The following is a 15906-nucleotide window of genomic DNA, read 5'->3' on the forward strand; positions in this document are numbered from 1 at the left end:
GGTGATTTAGCCTGATGAGCTGTCGGCCAAATGGAGCAGCAGTATCTGACGAACGTGGAAAACACTTTAAATCGTGTTGTGGCGCTGTTGGCCTACAGTCGAGTCCCCTGGTGGAAAACTACTCTACCTCGCAGGTTAAATGGCAGCCTGCTCGGCCGTGCGGTGATCCGGGAGAGTTTGACCACATAACCGAGACAAAATATTCATACAAGATGTGTTTTTCACCTACAAAGCATCAGGACCCACCCCCCCCTCAGTCAGCTCATACCAAACCCAGCTCTGTTATGAGGGCTGGGCGGCAGGTTAGCTTGTTATCCTGGATGGTAGCTGCGGGAGGCATGAGCGAGGCTCTGTGGAGCCCCACAAGTGAGAATTCAGCGTGCGAGACGCCGCGCGGCAGGTGGGATACTCTGCAGTGACTGGAACGGGGGGAGCTGCCAGAGACGGACCAGATCGGGGGAGTCGCCAAACATTGAATACACGTGCATTGATGTGTAAAACAAGAAGGGCCTAACCTCATGAAGCGCTTGCAGTGGATGACAAGCGCTTGGCTTGTCTATAGCTTGTCAATATTGCAATATTGCAGTTATTGCAGCAGCCCTAAAGGCACAGAAAATGAACAATGTAAAAGCTCAGTATGATCGATCCGCTTTGTTTTCAGATGCACATTTTTTCAAAAGCGCTCTGTTATGTGTTTTATTTTTAAATGCAGCCCTTATTTTACTTAAAATAAGAAAAGAACATTTATCTACTATTAGAGTAGTTATTATTTATAACACCTGTGTATAATAGCATGTCAGTTTCTTTCATGTTGTCGGGGTATATAGTCATTCACACCTCGCATCAACAGTATTAATTTTCCTATGCACTGAAGCAGCAATACCGGAGGCCAAGCAATCAGCCTGTTCTGCACAGGCACGTTTTGAACAGGCACTGCACTAGTGTGTGAAATATGGGGGAATTTACAGTTTCAACACTCTTAAGCAGTACTGGTGTGGCTCATTTTCAAATGCTTGCACCTGGGCTTGGCTCTCCATGAATGTATTGGGTATAAGGCAAGATGGAGAAGGCTTTCCTTGCAGATTTGTCATTTAGCGCAGTTTCTTCAGAGAGCATTCAGTGCACATTTCTGTGTGCACTAGTCTATAAAAAGCCCACAATGAGAGGGACTGCTGCTTTGTTTACCAATAGGAAGCAGCTTAAACATGCCATGTGTACTATTTCTAGCCTGCTTCCCCTCTGTCCTTTTAGCACTCTCCCCAGTCTTCGTGCAGTCATCTTCAAATTCTTCCACGCACTGAGACAGCAAAACAAGAAATCTGTATCCCATTCTGATGTCATGGGAATATCTGTTTCACCATTGTTCCGAGGACACCGTCAAGATCAGAGTGTGCGTGTGTGTGTCAGCCCTGCCTTCTGTTAAATGTCATTGTCCCAACAATTAGTCATCTCAATCATGACTGCCCCTCAGAGTGTATAATAGCCCCTCGGTCCTCCCTCCCTCCCTTTCTCTGTCTCTAGCCTGCATGTTGCACAAAGACCCAAAGCCAGGCTGGGGGCGTTCCTGACAGTGAGGCATGAACACCATGTCCATGGCTGCGAGCCATGTGTGTGTGTTATGTGTGCTGGCGGACAGGAGCCAGTAGAGGAGGAATTCTGGAGGATGTCCCAGTGTGCCTCTGAGCTCAGCGTCTGGCCTTGCTTTGTGGGGAATGTTGGGTTAGGGGTGTGTGTGTGTGTGTGTGTGTATGTATGTAGTTAAGCCGCCTGTATGCACATGATGTAGATTGACCTATATTTGTGGTCTATGAAAACATTGTACAGTACAAAATCTGTCATTTGTCGCTTTTAGTTCATGAAATTTTGCCACAGTTTTTGTCACCTTTTACCAGAAGTTCTAGGAATTGTTTGCTTAACCTCCAAAACAACTTGATAAGCAAAATGCTCCCAGCAGTTTGATTTCCAGTCTTTCTGTCCCCAAGACACCGGAGATAGAACTGGGTGCTTCTAGTGTAAAAACCGTTTTTCTCTGGAAACTTGTGATAATGGCCCTTGAGTGCACAATATGTGATGACACGGCAACATGCTACAAAAAGAGCATCTCAGCCACTGTTATTGTTCTCTCACACATCAGCTGGTATCAGATATTAGTCACGTTCGGATGTTTCAGACGTTAAAAATAAATGAGGATTTAGAATCAAGTTGCAACATGAACATGTAATAAATGTCTCAACTGTCAAGTTGTGATCAGATTTCACTTCTCTACTTTGTCTTCTGCAGATGCCCTGCAGTTAGACCTGATAAACTGTAATGTGATGGAAGGGAGATTATCTCATTTTGAGATTGAAGTATGTTGGGTGGTAAGGCAGCGCACTCATGAGAAGTACAATGAATTCTTTGATCAGCCTGTTTTTTTGCTCAACTAATGAATCTTGGAAATGGCAAAACAGAGTTTGCTAATGGAACCGGTGCTGACTTATGAGCCTGAGCTCACATCAATCACTTGTTTTTTGGGTTTTTTTTGTGTAGACATCAAAGATGATAGACTACTGATATGTTAATAAACATATTTGTATTCTTTTTACTCAGTGCAGACAACATATATCATTTCAGTTGAAGCTATGAATCTTCAAAGAGCTTCAGCGTTCTGACAGAATGCACGAGAGATGGCTGTATGATATCAGGCATAAGGCATATCTGGGTGTAATGTAGAGAAGAATGGAAGCATCAATATTTATGCATGGAGATAGCAGCGCTCCCCTGTTCCCACATGAAGCTTTTGTGCATCCTCTTAAAGGAACTCAAAGAAGATTGACTTTTTCTTCACTTTCCTGGTCTTTCACTTTTCTTGTAGTCTTATCACGTTTTTTTTTTTTTTCCTCCTTCTCCCTCTTGCATAAGCTCTTTTATTCTCCATCTCTTACTCCCTAGGAAGTGAGAAGAGATTATACTTCTCTCTCCTTGTCTCTTAATTCTAGGGGTGGGACAGCAAAATTGACATTGCAACATATTGTGATATTTTCACCTGCAATAAGTTACACTGGTCAAGAATCGATATATTTTTTTTAAACATAGGAGCGCTCTGAATTGATTCAGCTATTTTGACTTACTACTACCAGAGCACCACTACCCTCCACCTCCTTATTAAGTCACTGAACAGACTGGTGACAGTCAGATGGACAGAAATTGTAGGTGACAACGAAGGAGAAATGCAAGTGAAATGACCGTCCATGAACAGCTGCTTTCAGACTCTCGTCCAAGCTGGAAACACAGAGACTCTGCTGGAGCTTTAACAGTCACTAGAAGCACATTTGTGAAAGTTTCAGGTGTGGTACCTGTGTTGTAGCTGAGCTAGCAGCTCTACAAGAGGCTCTCTGGTGTGAGTATGTCTGTAGGGGACTATTAATATGTACCCATAGCCCTGCTGTTTGTCATATTAATGTTTAGTCTACCGTTGCCATTCGTCAGCCTTGAATATCTTGTAAAGCTCTGAATATAGCACAGTTGGTAATCGGCGGGTCATGTGTTTGTGTTTTCTACCGCACAAAAGGAATAAATCTTTGGGTTAGTAGCATGACGTCGCCTCTCTGTTGTCTCTTATCAGGTTCGCTAACGCTGCCAGCAGCTCTGTGAGAGGTACAAACTGAGGCTAGAGTTAGCAGTGGTCTGATATTTATACTTGGCAGCATTTCTTTTCCGTGAAACTAATGTTTTGTTAATAAACATTTGTATCACCCCTGTTTAATACCCTGCATTAATGCATGATTTCTCATCCTTCCTACGTTTCACTGAACACTTTGGTCTTTTGGCCAACAGTCCTCGAGACACTTGAGAGCCAATTCTACTGAGAGATTTTTATCAGTTTTCATACCTCCGCCTTGCAAACATCTCTAAGTACAAAATGATGAAGTTGCCGTTGTCCTCTTTCTATCCTTGGAAGGAAATCTTTTTCTCTCCGCCACAACAAGCCTCATTGCACCACAGTGGCCCAGCCAGCCTAATGGCAACAAGCTGAGCCAAACTCATTTACACCTGAACGAGACAGAGCAGAGAAGAGGAGCGTTTCACACACTCTGCTGACATGACTACCCTCCCCTTTTGCAAATGAACCCTATTTGACTCCAGCTCTCATTGTGTTTCATCTCCTCCCTCCTGCTCTCCTTTCTGTCTTTCTCCTTTTCCTTCTCATGCTTTTCAACACTAATCCTTTCTTTCAGTGTTTACACACCCCATCATGGTGGCAAGTTGCTGTGGAAACTGTTAAGCTGACTTTTTGGTGGATAGGTGGGCGGTTAATTGTTGACCAGGCAGCTTGCACGCAAATTCGTTGGCCAAGGTCTTGCCCGATGAGAACGGGATGTCTTCCTTCTATCTGTCTGCATTTCAGATGTGTTAGCAGTGTTCACAGCACAGATGCAGGTTGTAACTTGAGTTGAGATCTGCATCAATTAGGGAACTGGTTTGCAGAAGACTAGCCAGTCTGGTCATGATGCTGTTTTTGATCATATTTATGAATAAAATGCAACACGTGCATTGGACTACAGTGTTCTGTTCTTCAGACAGGCCTAAACCTGCAATAACTGGTATTTTTTGGCCATTTTGTCATCTTTTGAGTTGATTTGCCGACTCTGTTAGCAAACAGTTGGTTACTTACACATCCAGCAGTTACAGAGCTACATTATCATTCATTTTGAGTCAAGTCTCTTCCCACCTGATGAATAGAAGGCCGATATTCACTCTTTTTTTTTTTTTTTTTTTTAGTCCTGTTTTTGGTCTCAACGCCTGAGGGAAATATCTGTCTCTCTAACTGTTAAACTGTACTGCAGGTAGTGTTCAGTGATTCTTTTTGTCTATGTTCATATCCAGTCGGAGCTGTCTGATGATGATGATGTTTCCCATCACCTGTTTTGATGTCCAGTGTGTAACCTTGTTGAACCCTCTCTGGACAGATAGGTTTGGTCCTGGAACATGATAGATTGCAGTGCTATCACACCGCCTAGCCCTCATCTCATTGTTTTACAACCCATCAGAGAGTGAAATGAACAAAGTCTGGTGTGTTGAAGGGATAATTGTAGATTTTTCATGTTTATTTTTTTTTTTAGCCCACTTGAATTTATCCAGTATGCTCCGTTACTGCCTAAACAATACTAGCCTGTCGCGTTTTACTACTCAGTAGACAGGAATTTTCAAGTTTTCTTTTCTAACAACACACCCAAGCAATTGTTTTTACTGTCCAACCATTCAGTAAAATAAAGGAAAGGGATAGTAAAACAGCCAGGAAAAAAGGAGTAGTGTTTGGTTTGGAGAAAACCAGAATGAAACTCTTGGAAAATACCACAGTTGAAGATATTTTCCTTTGTTTTATATGAACATGGTCAAACTGAAAGTACTGAGATATATGCTACTGCTGCTGGAGAGCTGTCACTATTTTCACAGCCAGTATTTGTGCGTACAGATGTTGTTGAGTGGTATGCATTTGTGCGTGCTGTTTATCAGTGCATTCTAGTATTACAGTCATGCTCTTTATCTCTTTATCTTTATCTTTGTCTGCGTGGCCTCTTATTTCCTGAGCGCGAGAGTGAGAGAGCACCACAAAAAGGCTGAGACCAAATTGACAGCAGTGCTGCGCTCCCGTCTGGAACTCGCTAGCTTGGCCGTGTTAGGTAATAGGAAGTCAGATATTGTCAGTGGAAGGAATTCGGGTTGGCTTCTGACTAGTTCATTGAGCAATTGGTTTCCACTCTGAGTGGACGATTCAATTTGGACACCTGCGTTTCCAATTAAATTAGATATAGAGTGACTGTTTGCTCTATCGCGTTCTCCCTCCGCTCCACCTCACTGTTTCTGCTCCAGTTTCCTGCCTTATCACATCACTAGTCTAATTCTGTCTATCCCTAAATATATTCACTCCTCTCCTCCCTGTTTTCCCCTTTGACCTGTCGGTGAACAACACTGCGAGGCTGGAGACGTGTCCGCACCTTAAGGGCAGTTTACGTAGACACATACACCCTTCATGTTAAAACTAGGTCAGACAGCCCCAACAGTTTTATGCTAATCTGTTGGATAAGCACAGCGGGGAGTCAGCACCCTTTCCTGTATGTCTGTTACTTAGGTATAGCTCTGGTAACGAAGGGAATGTAGGGAGAAGGGGGGGGTGGAGTTAAATGAACAGTAAATTGGAACATGTGAGCCAAAAAGACAGGCTTGTCCTAACCCTCACTTCTAAATAGGACATAACTGGGTCGTGTCGTCTCATGGTGAGCTGATGTATATCCAGTGCACACATATGCCCAGATTTATTGGCATCATCCTGGGCTGCAGGGGCGAGTGTGTGTGTGTGCATGTGTGTGTGTGTGTGGGGAGAGGGGGATTGGGAGTGCATATTTACTGTCTCACCTCAGTGAGGGCAGACTAACTGACGCGCCATTGTCCCAAAATTTACCTCCCCTTCCTTTACTTTGTTCTCAATTAAGTGTTAGGGAGGTGCGCGCGCCTTCCAGCCTGCGGTCCTCTGTAGTCTAACGGTACATCAGGCATTCAGTCGACCTTAACCACACTTTTCCCACACTCCATCTCCTCTTTAGTGTGCCATAAATCTGTCAAAAACTAGTCCCTGGCCTTTACAAAAAAAAAAAAAAAGTTGAAGACTTGAACGCTGGAGAGGAAAAGGGAGAGTGCAGTTATGGACAGATATATAAAGGATCGGAGGGAGAGAGAAGAAAGCAGAGCTCCACCGTTCACCTCGCTGAAATGCCTCCAGCTAATTAGCATGGATTAATTATTAAACCTGCCTGTTCCTTCTGATTGTGTTTAAAAGTCATTCTGGGTTTTCATGTGTGAAAGATGACATGCAGACTGCTTTAAATAGGCACAGACTTTGGCGTCAGTGTTCATCATTATATGAGCTTACAATGTGCATGCAATGTAAATATTCAATTATATACTGTATATGTCAAGAAGGTAGTGTTAGAGTTCCTTTGGAAAGAAAAAAATACCCCAAAGGTTCACTTGAACTGAATGAATGGAGCCATTACACAGAGGAATTTGTGATTATTTATAATGCTGATATGAGTCAGTGCATCACATCCTTTTTATAGTTTCACAGTTTTGCCATGTGTTTACAGTAGTATTCACAAATAACAAACGTAACTCAGCTCATAGTGAATCATTGAGGGGCAAAAAGGGGTTATTGTAGTTCTGGTGAACTTTTAATTCATGAGGTAGGACAGCTACACGTGAAGTCTTAATGAAATGCTTCTTATTTGAGCGCTAGTCTGTAACGGCTTTTTAACCACAACTTGGACCACTTTGTACTTGCTGTTCCTGTTGGAGGAGAGTGTGCTTCCTGTCGCCCCTCTGTCTTCACCGCTGTCTGACAGGACCACTTGTCACCCCAGGCAACCCCTTACCACGGAAACCAGCTTGTGCCAGCAGGGATTGGGCTGGTTTCCAGCAAGTTTGTAGCACTATCACGTCATCACCTCCCTCAGGAGAACACTGTCAGAGTGTTAGTGCCTATGGTAGCATCAAACTTGTGCTCCGCAGGTGGTACCACAAGCAGTCATGTTCACTTTAGCATTGCACTCAAAGTGATAATTAACTTTTTTTTTTTTTTTTATCTTGTTGCTGATGATCCAGGCAGGTGTTATAATGTTAGAGGTACAATACTGGAGGAGAAGTTAAGTATTATATGGGTGCTGATAGAAATAAATGTAAATATTCTTATTTGTGTAGGAGTTTTCAATGTGCCCTCTTTCACTCTGTGTTAACACGCTTCACAATTAGCATATGCTCAGAGTAAAATCTATTAGCATTCCAAGATGTTATGTACCCTGTAGCTTAATAATTCTTGTCCAATTCAAGTAATGTTATTTTGGCTGTAATTTGGAGGAATGTGCAGTTGGCTTGTTTTTGGGGAAAGTCTTTGATAAAGCTTGTTATTTTGCAGTGATACATGTAATATTAGGGTAAAAGTTTTTTTTAACATATTAGAGCTGTTCACACTAGTTTTTTTGGGGGGGGGGGGGGGGGGGCTGTGGGCTGAACATTTAAATTAGCAATACTACAGGCAGCACTCAGAAACATCCACTAGCTTATGCATGACAATACACTCCCAGTACAGTGACATCACACAGCAGCGGTGTGAGGAACTGGTTACTATGGAAACTGTCTATATGCGGGGGCTGTGCTGGTGAGGATAGACTGATTGATAGGTGCTGTTAGGCCTGACGGAAAGTACATCCATCTCTTGGGGGAGGGAGGGCCTCGGTTCCACAGAGGCTCCATGTGCACCAAGAGTCTGCGATCTCAGGGTCCTTATTAATTAGAGCAGTGTTCAGACGGTCACAAGGTGCAGGATGAATGGAGATGTGATCGTACTACCAGTCGTGTGGGTCTGAGCTCCTAATCTTGTAAGCTGGTGCGCTAAAGCATGAACCCGCCTTTGCAGATAAAGGCTAATAAGATGTTGGAAGGAGGTGATGTGATCGTCCTGCCAAGATTTATCAGCCGTCCAATCCCACTGCACAGGTCACTGCACCATGTCTGTATCCCGTCAGAGGTCAACATGTCTTTTCTGATATGGGCGCTTACCATGTAGATGAATCCACACTCTGCCACATGTCCCCAGGGCACTCTTACAAAGGCTTTTCATTAAGAACATGGCAGTTAAATAAATTCAGATAGCAGCACTCCTTTCTTTCCACCCTGTCAGCTGCTGCTCACTGGTGGATTTCATTATTTCCCCGTCGCTGCTGTTTCAAAGGTCACTCACCAGACCACAGCAAAGGAATTCACCGAGAGGTTCCTGCAAAAGTTCAGTCGAAGCAAAGCATTGGGATTTTTTTTTTCTTTCTAAAAACAGATCCACTATTGAGAAGGTTCATCATCATCGATTCAAACAGAGACGTTAACAGGAGACTTGTGCATGCATCAGCTTTTCATTAGGATCTTGATGTGTGAGCTGAGTCGATGAAACTGTTTCCTTTAGCCATCCAGTGGTCATGTAACCACAAGGGCAGCAGTTCATACCCAGAGGAATGTGTGAATGTGCGCCTCGGCCCGCTCCAGTCCATGAACACACATCGGACTAGACGTCGTGTACTCGCCTCATATTTGTTTGGTAGGGGGCCTCGGTTTGTGGTAATGTGGTGCACTTTTAATAGACTGTGGAGAGAAGCAGCTCAATCAGTCACAGAGATGGCTTATTTGAATTGGCATGCATGTCTGTTGTTTTTACATGTTAGAGAGTCAGACATGAGATGCATTAACACTACGGATTTTAAACAACCACTCTGTCTGCAGTAGCACATTTATTTAATTATAATTATTAAAATAAACATCCAAATAATTGGATAATTTTTTATTGCTCAGAAATATGAACTGCATCAACATAAAGAACAAACTATCACCATCATATTAAAATGTGATTAGAAAAGAAGAGTAAACAGAGTACACAGTAATGTTGAAGAGATGCTGCCTGTAGACTGAACAGACAATAAATCATTGATGGAGCATTGAGTCTGGTTAAACAGCTATTCAACATACAACAATCAGGCTAGTTTATAGAAACTACAGCAAACTTTTCTTTTTAATCTTTACCCCTGTCAACAAGTGTATCATGTTTGCATGCAAGTGTAAATGCCCCCGCTCACGTCCTTCACACAGTGTGTAAGTGGACTCTGAACAGCAGGGATTCAGCTCTACCAGATGGTCCCTCCAGGTGGAGCAGTTTGACATCCATGAAGGGCCAGCAGTTAAGAGTCTGTCTGACATACACAGACATCACCTACCTCCAACATCGGTGGGAGGGAAGTTGCCTTGTTATATTGGCACACATTGACAACAGTGATGACCTGTCTGTGTAAATATTTTAATATGGTTTGCTGCTGCTTCTCTTTACACTTGCTGTGCATCCAGAGTGATGGAATTTAATTAAAGTAAGTCTACTGCTGAAAACTGAAACTGCACAATATGTAGATCCACTCATTGCAAACACCTTTAGTCTATGTCACTGCAGGATTTTTTTTTTCAGGGGGTGGTGGGGCCCCCCCAAGGGTGGGCATGCAGGGTTTTCCCCAGGTTTCTGGAGGGCTTAAGTGCCTGGTTGCAGGGGAGGGTCCCCCCCTTTCCTCTTGGAGGGGCAGGCCATCCCTCCAAGGTAATGGCAGGGGAAACACTGCACTAAATGTTAAATATGCAAATAAAGCAAGCATTCATTCATCTATAATTATCCCGACAGTCCTGGAAAAGTGTTATAAGACAGTCAGAGTCATCATGGATGAGTAACACGTGTCAGTCGCTGTCAGTTTTCAAGGATGTGAATATTAATGGGGACAACCTGCTTTATAGTCTGTGTGAGTAAAGGAGAAATTGATTTGAGTGTGTATGCTAGTGATGCAGGTGTACAGGGGAAACATGTTCTATCAAGTAACAATTCTTTTCATCATCGATTAATCTGTTGATTATTTTCTCAATCAATCAACTTGTTCTTTGGTCCATAAAATGTCAGAAAATCGTGAAACATGTTGATCACTGTTTCCCAGAAGTGGGAGTTATTTAGTTAAATAACAGATAAATGATGAAATACAAGTCTGTCTTGCATTAGTGAAAGTGAGAAGCCTTTTTATGCCTGCACGGCAGCTACAGCTGTGGCCGGAAGCATGATGTTTTCAGGTTGTCCGTCCCTCTGTTCCATTCTTGAGAACATGATATCTCAGGAATGCCTTGAAGGAATTTCTTCAAATTTGGCACAAACAACTTCAGAATGAACTGATTAGAATTTGGTGGTTTAAAGTCACTGTAACCTCACAAAACACATTTTTGACCATGAGTCAAGAATCTATCTGCTAATTATTACAAAGTCTCACACAAATGTTTAGTAGGTTAAAGTGTTGTTTTTTATGTCCAAAAGGTCAGAAGGTCAAAAGTCAACTTCACTGTGACATCATAATGTTCTGCAAAAACACTTTTCTGGCCGTTATTCAACACCATTACTCAGGAACAGAAGGAGAGATTGTGACTATATTTCACATTTGGTCAGATAGTGAATTGGTGACACTTATCTTGGTGCCCACCTTGAAACTGTGGTGATTTTATTAAATTCCCTCAAAGTCTTCACTACAAACATGAGTCTGGAAAGACATGAACGTACACTACAACTTGACTGGTTGGCAGAGGCAGTATTTCTAGTTTGCTGCATGTTGTTTTCACTACTGTGAGCAGAGATGTGTAGGAGATGATACATTTTGAGGTGTCCACTACTTTACCAACACTTTGACTCAGGTGTATAAATCAGTTTGAAGTGTAAACAAGCTAAATCAGATCCAGAGTCTGTTGACACACTTGCAGCTTGTTACTCACCAGTCGGACCCTAACGATCTCTCTCTCTCCCTCTCGTCCCTCACAGCGGAGCCCCTCCCCCTCATGGACCTGTGCAGGCGAGTAGCTCGTCTGGCTCTGGGCAGGGAGCGCATCCATCACATCGACACACTCCCACTGCCGCAGACTCTCAAGAACTACCTCCAGTACCAGTGACCAGGCACACATACAGATGGGAAAGAAACTGAGGCCCATTTCTTATTACAGTAACCAGCCTCCAAACTGAACTTAATCATAAACCGTGAGACATCTGCTGTGGACGGGGACGATGACATTGACTGAGAACAGGCAGTGAAGATGGCGCTGCAAGGGGTTCTGTTTACACCAGTTGGGGGTTTGGATGTTTTTATCTCCTGGTTTTCAGCTTTTTTTTTTGTTTTGTTTTGTTTTTTTTTTTTGTTTGTTTATTTCTGACTGCTGTCTTTTCCTGGACGGACGACTGTAGAGGAGCTGATGCATCACATGAAGGCAGTGAGAATATTGCAATCCAGTTTCCTGTAAATCACAAAGTCAATCTACATGTCTTCAGTTTGAAAGACCGTAAATGCTGTGGGAGAGAGAGAGAGAGAGACAGAGGGAGGGAGGGAGGGAGAGAGAGAGAGAGAGAGAGAGAGAGAGTGAGAGACTTAAGTCCACACAAACTCAAATCCCCGCCACACACACTGCTTTGAATGTTTTTTTTTTCTTTTCTTTTGCTATTTTGGTCCGTGTGTACACACTGTATCGCACATGAATTACATACACTGCATGTATGTGTGTGTCACGAGTGTGCAGAAACAAAGACCTCACTGTCTGTAGTAAGAAAACAGCTCACTGACAAGCAGGCAGTTCCCACATACAGGCTGAATAACACAATCCCAATCTGTTTTTGAACATTTTGAATCCCCTCCTGCCAGCTCCTCTCTCTCTCTCTCTCTCTCTCTCTCTCTCTCTCTCTCTCTCTCTGTATGTGTCTCTCTTGTTTGATTTAAGCCTCCATCAGGTTTGGTGAACTCGAAGGACTGCGCCCGTTGTTTATCGGCTCTCCAGCTCCTGTAACGCTGATAGAGATTGATCTGAAGGTCTTGGACTGCTAATGTGCCTGTTCTGAGACAGTGTGTGCACACACACACACAAAGAAGCACATGACACTTCTGCATTATCAAAAGACAGTTCTTTCCCCCCTTCAAAGTTTTAAATGCTGCTTTTCTATCTTTTTCTTGCACCGTCTTACACTCATGTGGGTTTTTAATCCCTGATTTACTTTAGAAAATTATCTTATGATGAGATTTTTTTTAACGTTCTTTTTTTTCTATGGATTTTGAGATTTGTTTAGGGGGGGCAGGATGTCTCGCAGGTATAGGTGGAAGAATGTGCTGCCATGAGAATCTTTTAAATGTGAATAAGAATAAACTCAGCTAAACTCACACTGCCTCACTATGTGTGCTCTTTGATTATCATGAACTTTCATGTCAGTAGATGTATACATCCGATGTCTTAGTATCTTTAAGGAGTAGTTTTGGGAGACGTGCTTGTTCGCTTTCTTGCTGAGAGTTAGATGAGAAGACTGATGTCACTCTCATGTCTGTATGTTAAATTATAAACTAGAGCCATGAGAGCATTAGCTTAGTTTAGCACAAAGACTGGAAACAGCGGGAAACAGCTAGCCTGGTTCTGTCCAAAGTTAACAAAAAATATGCCTATCAGCTCTAAAGCTCACGTTATATCTCATTTGTTTAATCTGAAGAAAACTGTTGTGGTTTTTTTGAGGTAGTGACTTCTTGGTGGATTTTGTTCCAGTCTTTCTGCTAAGCTAAGCTAAGCTAATTGTCTGCCAGCGCTAGCTTCATATTTACCATATGAGAATAGTTTTGTAACTTTGGGCAAGAAAGTAAATATCCCAATCTATCAAAGTTATTCCTTTAATTTCCCCTTTGTGTTATTTTAGTGATGCATTATAAATGTTACTTTATCAACACTGATGTCATTTTTGGAAACACAAATTACACCACATCAACCCTTGCAACAAGCTCTGCTCTGATGGAGAATCCTTTGCTGCTGTCAAAGTCCCAGATGCTGGTTTTGGTGTAAAGTTGAAACGAGTTGGCTTTAAACTGGATTCCCCATCGCAGGGCAGACTTTGAACACAGAACAAAGCCTGTTGTGTGATCAAAGTTCAGCTCAGCATGGCTTTCCCTGGCACCGCCAACAGAAAATCCATTAATGTTGCACAGCAGAAAGCAGCCTGTGTTGATAAATATCATAATCTGTCTGTGCTTTTAGCTGTGTGTGAGAGGGAGATGACCTGCACTAACGCAGCATTATTGATGGCCATTTAATGCTATAATAATAACAAAAAGTGTCTATTGCACAAGATGGACTTAAATAATGATCATTAATGTCTTAACACCATGTCCCAGCACACTTTCATTAACATCAAAACAAGAGTAAAAACATTTAACAAGCTGAAATATGAGTGGCTCCAGAGAGGCGAGCTCTGCTATAAGCACCAGTGTGCAATTGAGCCCCAGCTGTAGCGTGTCTGCCTCAGTACATATAGCACTGCTGTTCAATAATGCAGGGACCAGCCCTTTAAAGGATTATTGAACAAGCCTGAATGTTGATGACTTGTTTGATCTGGTTAAAAGTGATTTGGCTTTGCTAGATCCATATTTAGCTGCCTCTTGACAGTGAGGCTTCACTTCAATTCATCTCGCTGTCTTTCCTCTGCTGCCTCTCTTTCACCACTTTCTGCCAACCTTCTTCTTCTGACTTCCCTTAAACAACCTCTCTCAGGCTATTTAAATCCCCATTTCCTTTTCTGTAAAGCATATTTTCCACCATAGAGCTTTATCTTCTGCCTCACCTGCTTTGACTGAAGGCAGGCGAAATGTGTTTCAGCTGTGAGAAGTTTTTGTGGTAAAATAATTGTCCATCACACCGTATTCGTCTTCCTCATCCATTTCCTCCTGCGAGGCTCCTCTCTATGCATGCGTGTTATACATATGCATATATGGAGAGTGGCAGACTGAGCCGAGGAGGAGATGGATGGTTGGAGTCAGGTTGTCCGCCACAGAGACGGGCAGAGATCTATAATTTATGGAGGAAAAATCCTGCGCAGGCTTTGCTGGGTAAGTCGTGTAAAGGCTAACATTTCTCTGCTGTCCTCTCTTGATCACACATGGAGATATCTTCAGAGGACACAATTCCTCAAAGTAGAAGATGTTTCCTTGACCTAGTTGAGGATTTTCTACAGTCATAGATGATAAGGATGTGACTGTTACACGTTCATGTCCAATCTGTGTTCAGCACCAACATCAAAGATGCATCATCTGCTCCAGTTTTGTTGACTTCTGGTTTGTAGTTTAGAGTTTCAGAAAATGATTCGACATAGATCTTGGACTTTTTCATGTTTTTTTGTTTTTTTTACAATTTTTAATTACATCGCTAGTAATGAATTATTTTGCTCTTTTGCTGACAGTGAAAATGGATAGAAAGTAAAGCCCCTATGGATAGCTGATATTCATAGTCAAGACACTGAAAGACAGCTATACAATCTCCTCACTCCCACACACATATGTCCTGGAGACAGAAATACTGAACTGAATGTCACATACAGACTGTAGTAAAGTTCACTGGGTATTACTTTTCAACAAAAAGAAACTTATGTCAACACAATAATTGGAAGGATATTATAGTAACATAAAAATTCTACACATAATGAATTCAGCAGCTGCAACTATCATATCAACCCATCACTCATTTCACTGAAGCCCAAGGTGACGTATTTAAAGAACTTATATTGTGCAACAAACATAGTTTTGAACAGTTCATTCAGTTTATTATCATATAAGAGAAAGAAAACAAAGCAAATATACACTTTGACATGTAGGAACTGATTTTTTTTTCTTTAAAAATGACTCGTAGAACATTATAAACATAAGACGTTAATGCTCAACTAATGGATGATGGACTAATGACAAGTGGACAGTCTCTGCTCGAAGGCATTCATGACGTTGCACTGGCTTGTACACCAACAGTCACACACACTTCACTTAAAACATGTAGACTCTTTACTCTTTCATTCTGTAGTGTTGCAGTAATATATCTTTCAGCCTCCAGTGGTCGGTTATGATTTTCGTCTCACAACCGTTACTGTGTCATTATATTTTGATATTTTTTCAGGTGAGAAAGTAACTATTCTGATGGCCGACTTCTCAAAATAATACTTATTTGAAAATTGCTGCACGTCTCAGCATCTTGCAGAACAGCTGGTGAGATGAGTGGTGTTCAGTGTCCATCATCACGCTGGAGAGAACAGAAGTCTCAGAAGTGAAGAGTTTGTTGTTGCCAAATTAGTTTGTCTAAAGGTAAGGTTGAGGTTCATGTTTTTAAACTGGGTCCTGCTTCTGTGTTTTTTTGGCTCTTTATATATAATTGAAAACAGCTTTACTGTAAATATACACTACAGAGAAGATAATATGTGTATCAGCTAACTGCACCTCACAGTCAATCTGGTTGAAAGCTCAAAAAAACGTTTTTGTCTTG

The 15906-nt window shown here is 42.1% G+C and overlaps 1 protein-coding gene across 2 annotated transcripts in view; it reads left to right on the forward strand.

Annotated features, from left to right (window-relative positions):
* Window positions 1–12785, forward strand: part of LOC121899293 (SPRY domain-containing SOCS box protein 4-like) — a 45287-nt gene extending 32502 nt beyond the window's left edge. For both annotated transcript variants that reach the window (XM_042415012.1, XM_042415013.1), the window contains one exon: window positions 11408–12785. In XM_042415012.1, coding sequence (XP_042270946.1) covers window positions 11408–11535 — 128 coding nt within the window. In that variant the 3' untranslated portion in view covers window positions 11536–12785. The remainder of the gene's footprint in view (window positions 1–11407) is intronic.
* Window positions 12786–15906: the final 3121 nt, after the last annotated feature.

The sequence above is a fragment of the Thunnus maccoyii genome, chromosome 6 (genome assembly GCF_910596095.1).
Source record: "Thunnus maccoyii chromosome 6, fThuMac1.1, whole genome shotgun sequence".
In the NCBI taxonomy this organism is placed as follows: Eukaryota; Metazoa; Chordata; class Actinopteri; order Scombriformes; family Scombridae; genus Thunnus; species Thunnus maccoyii.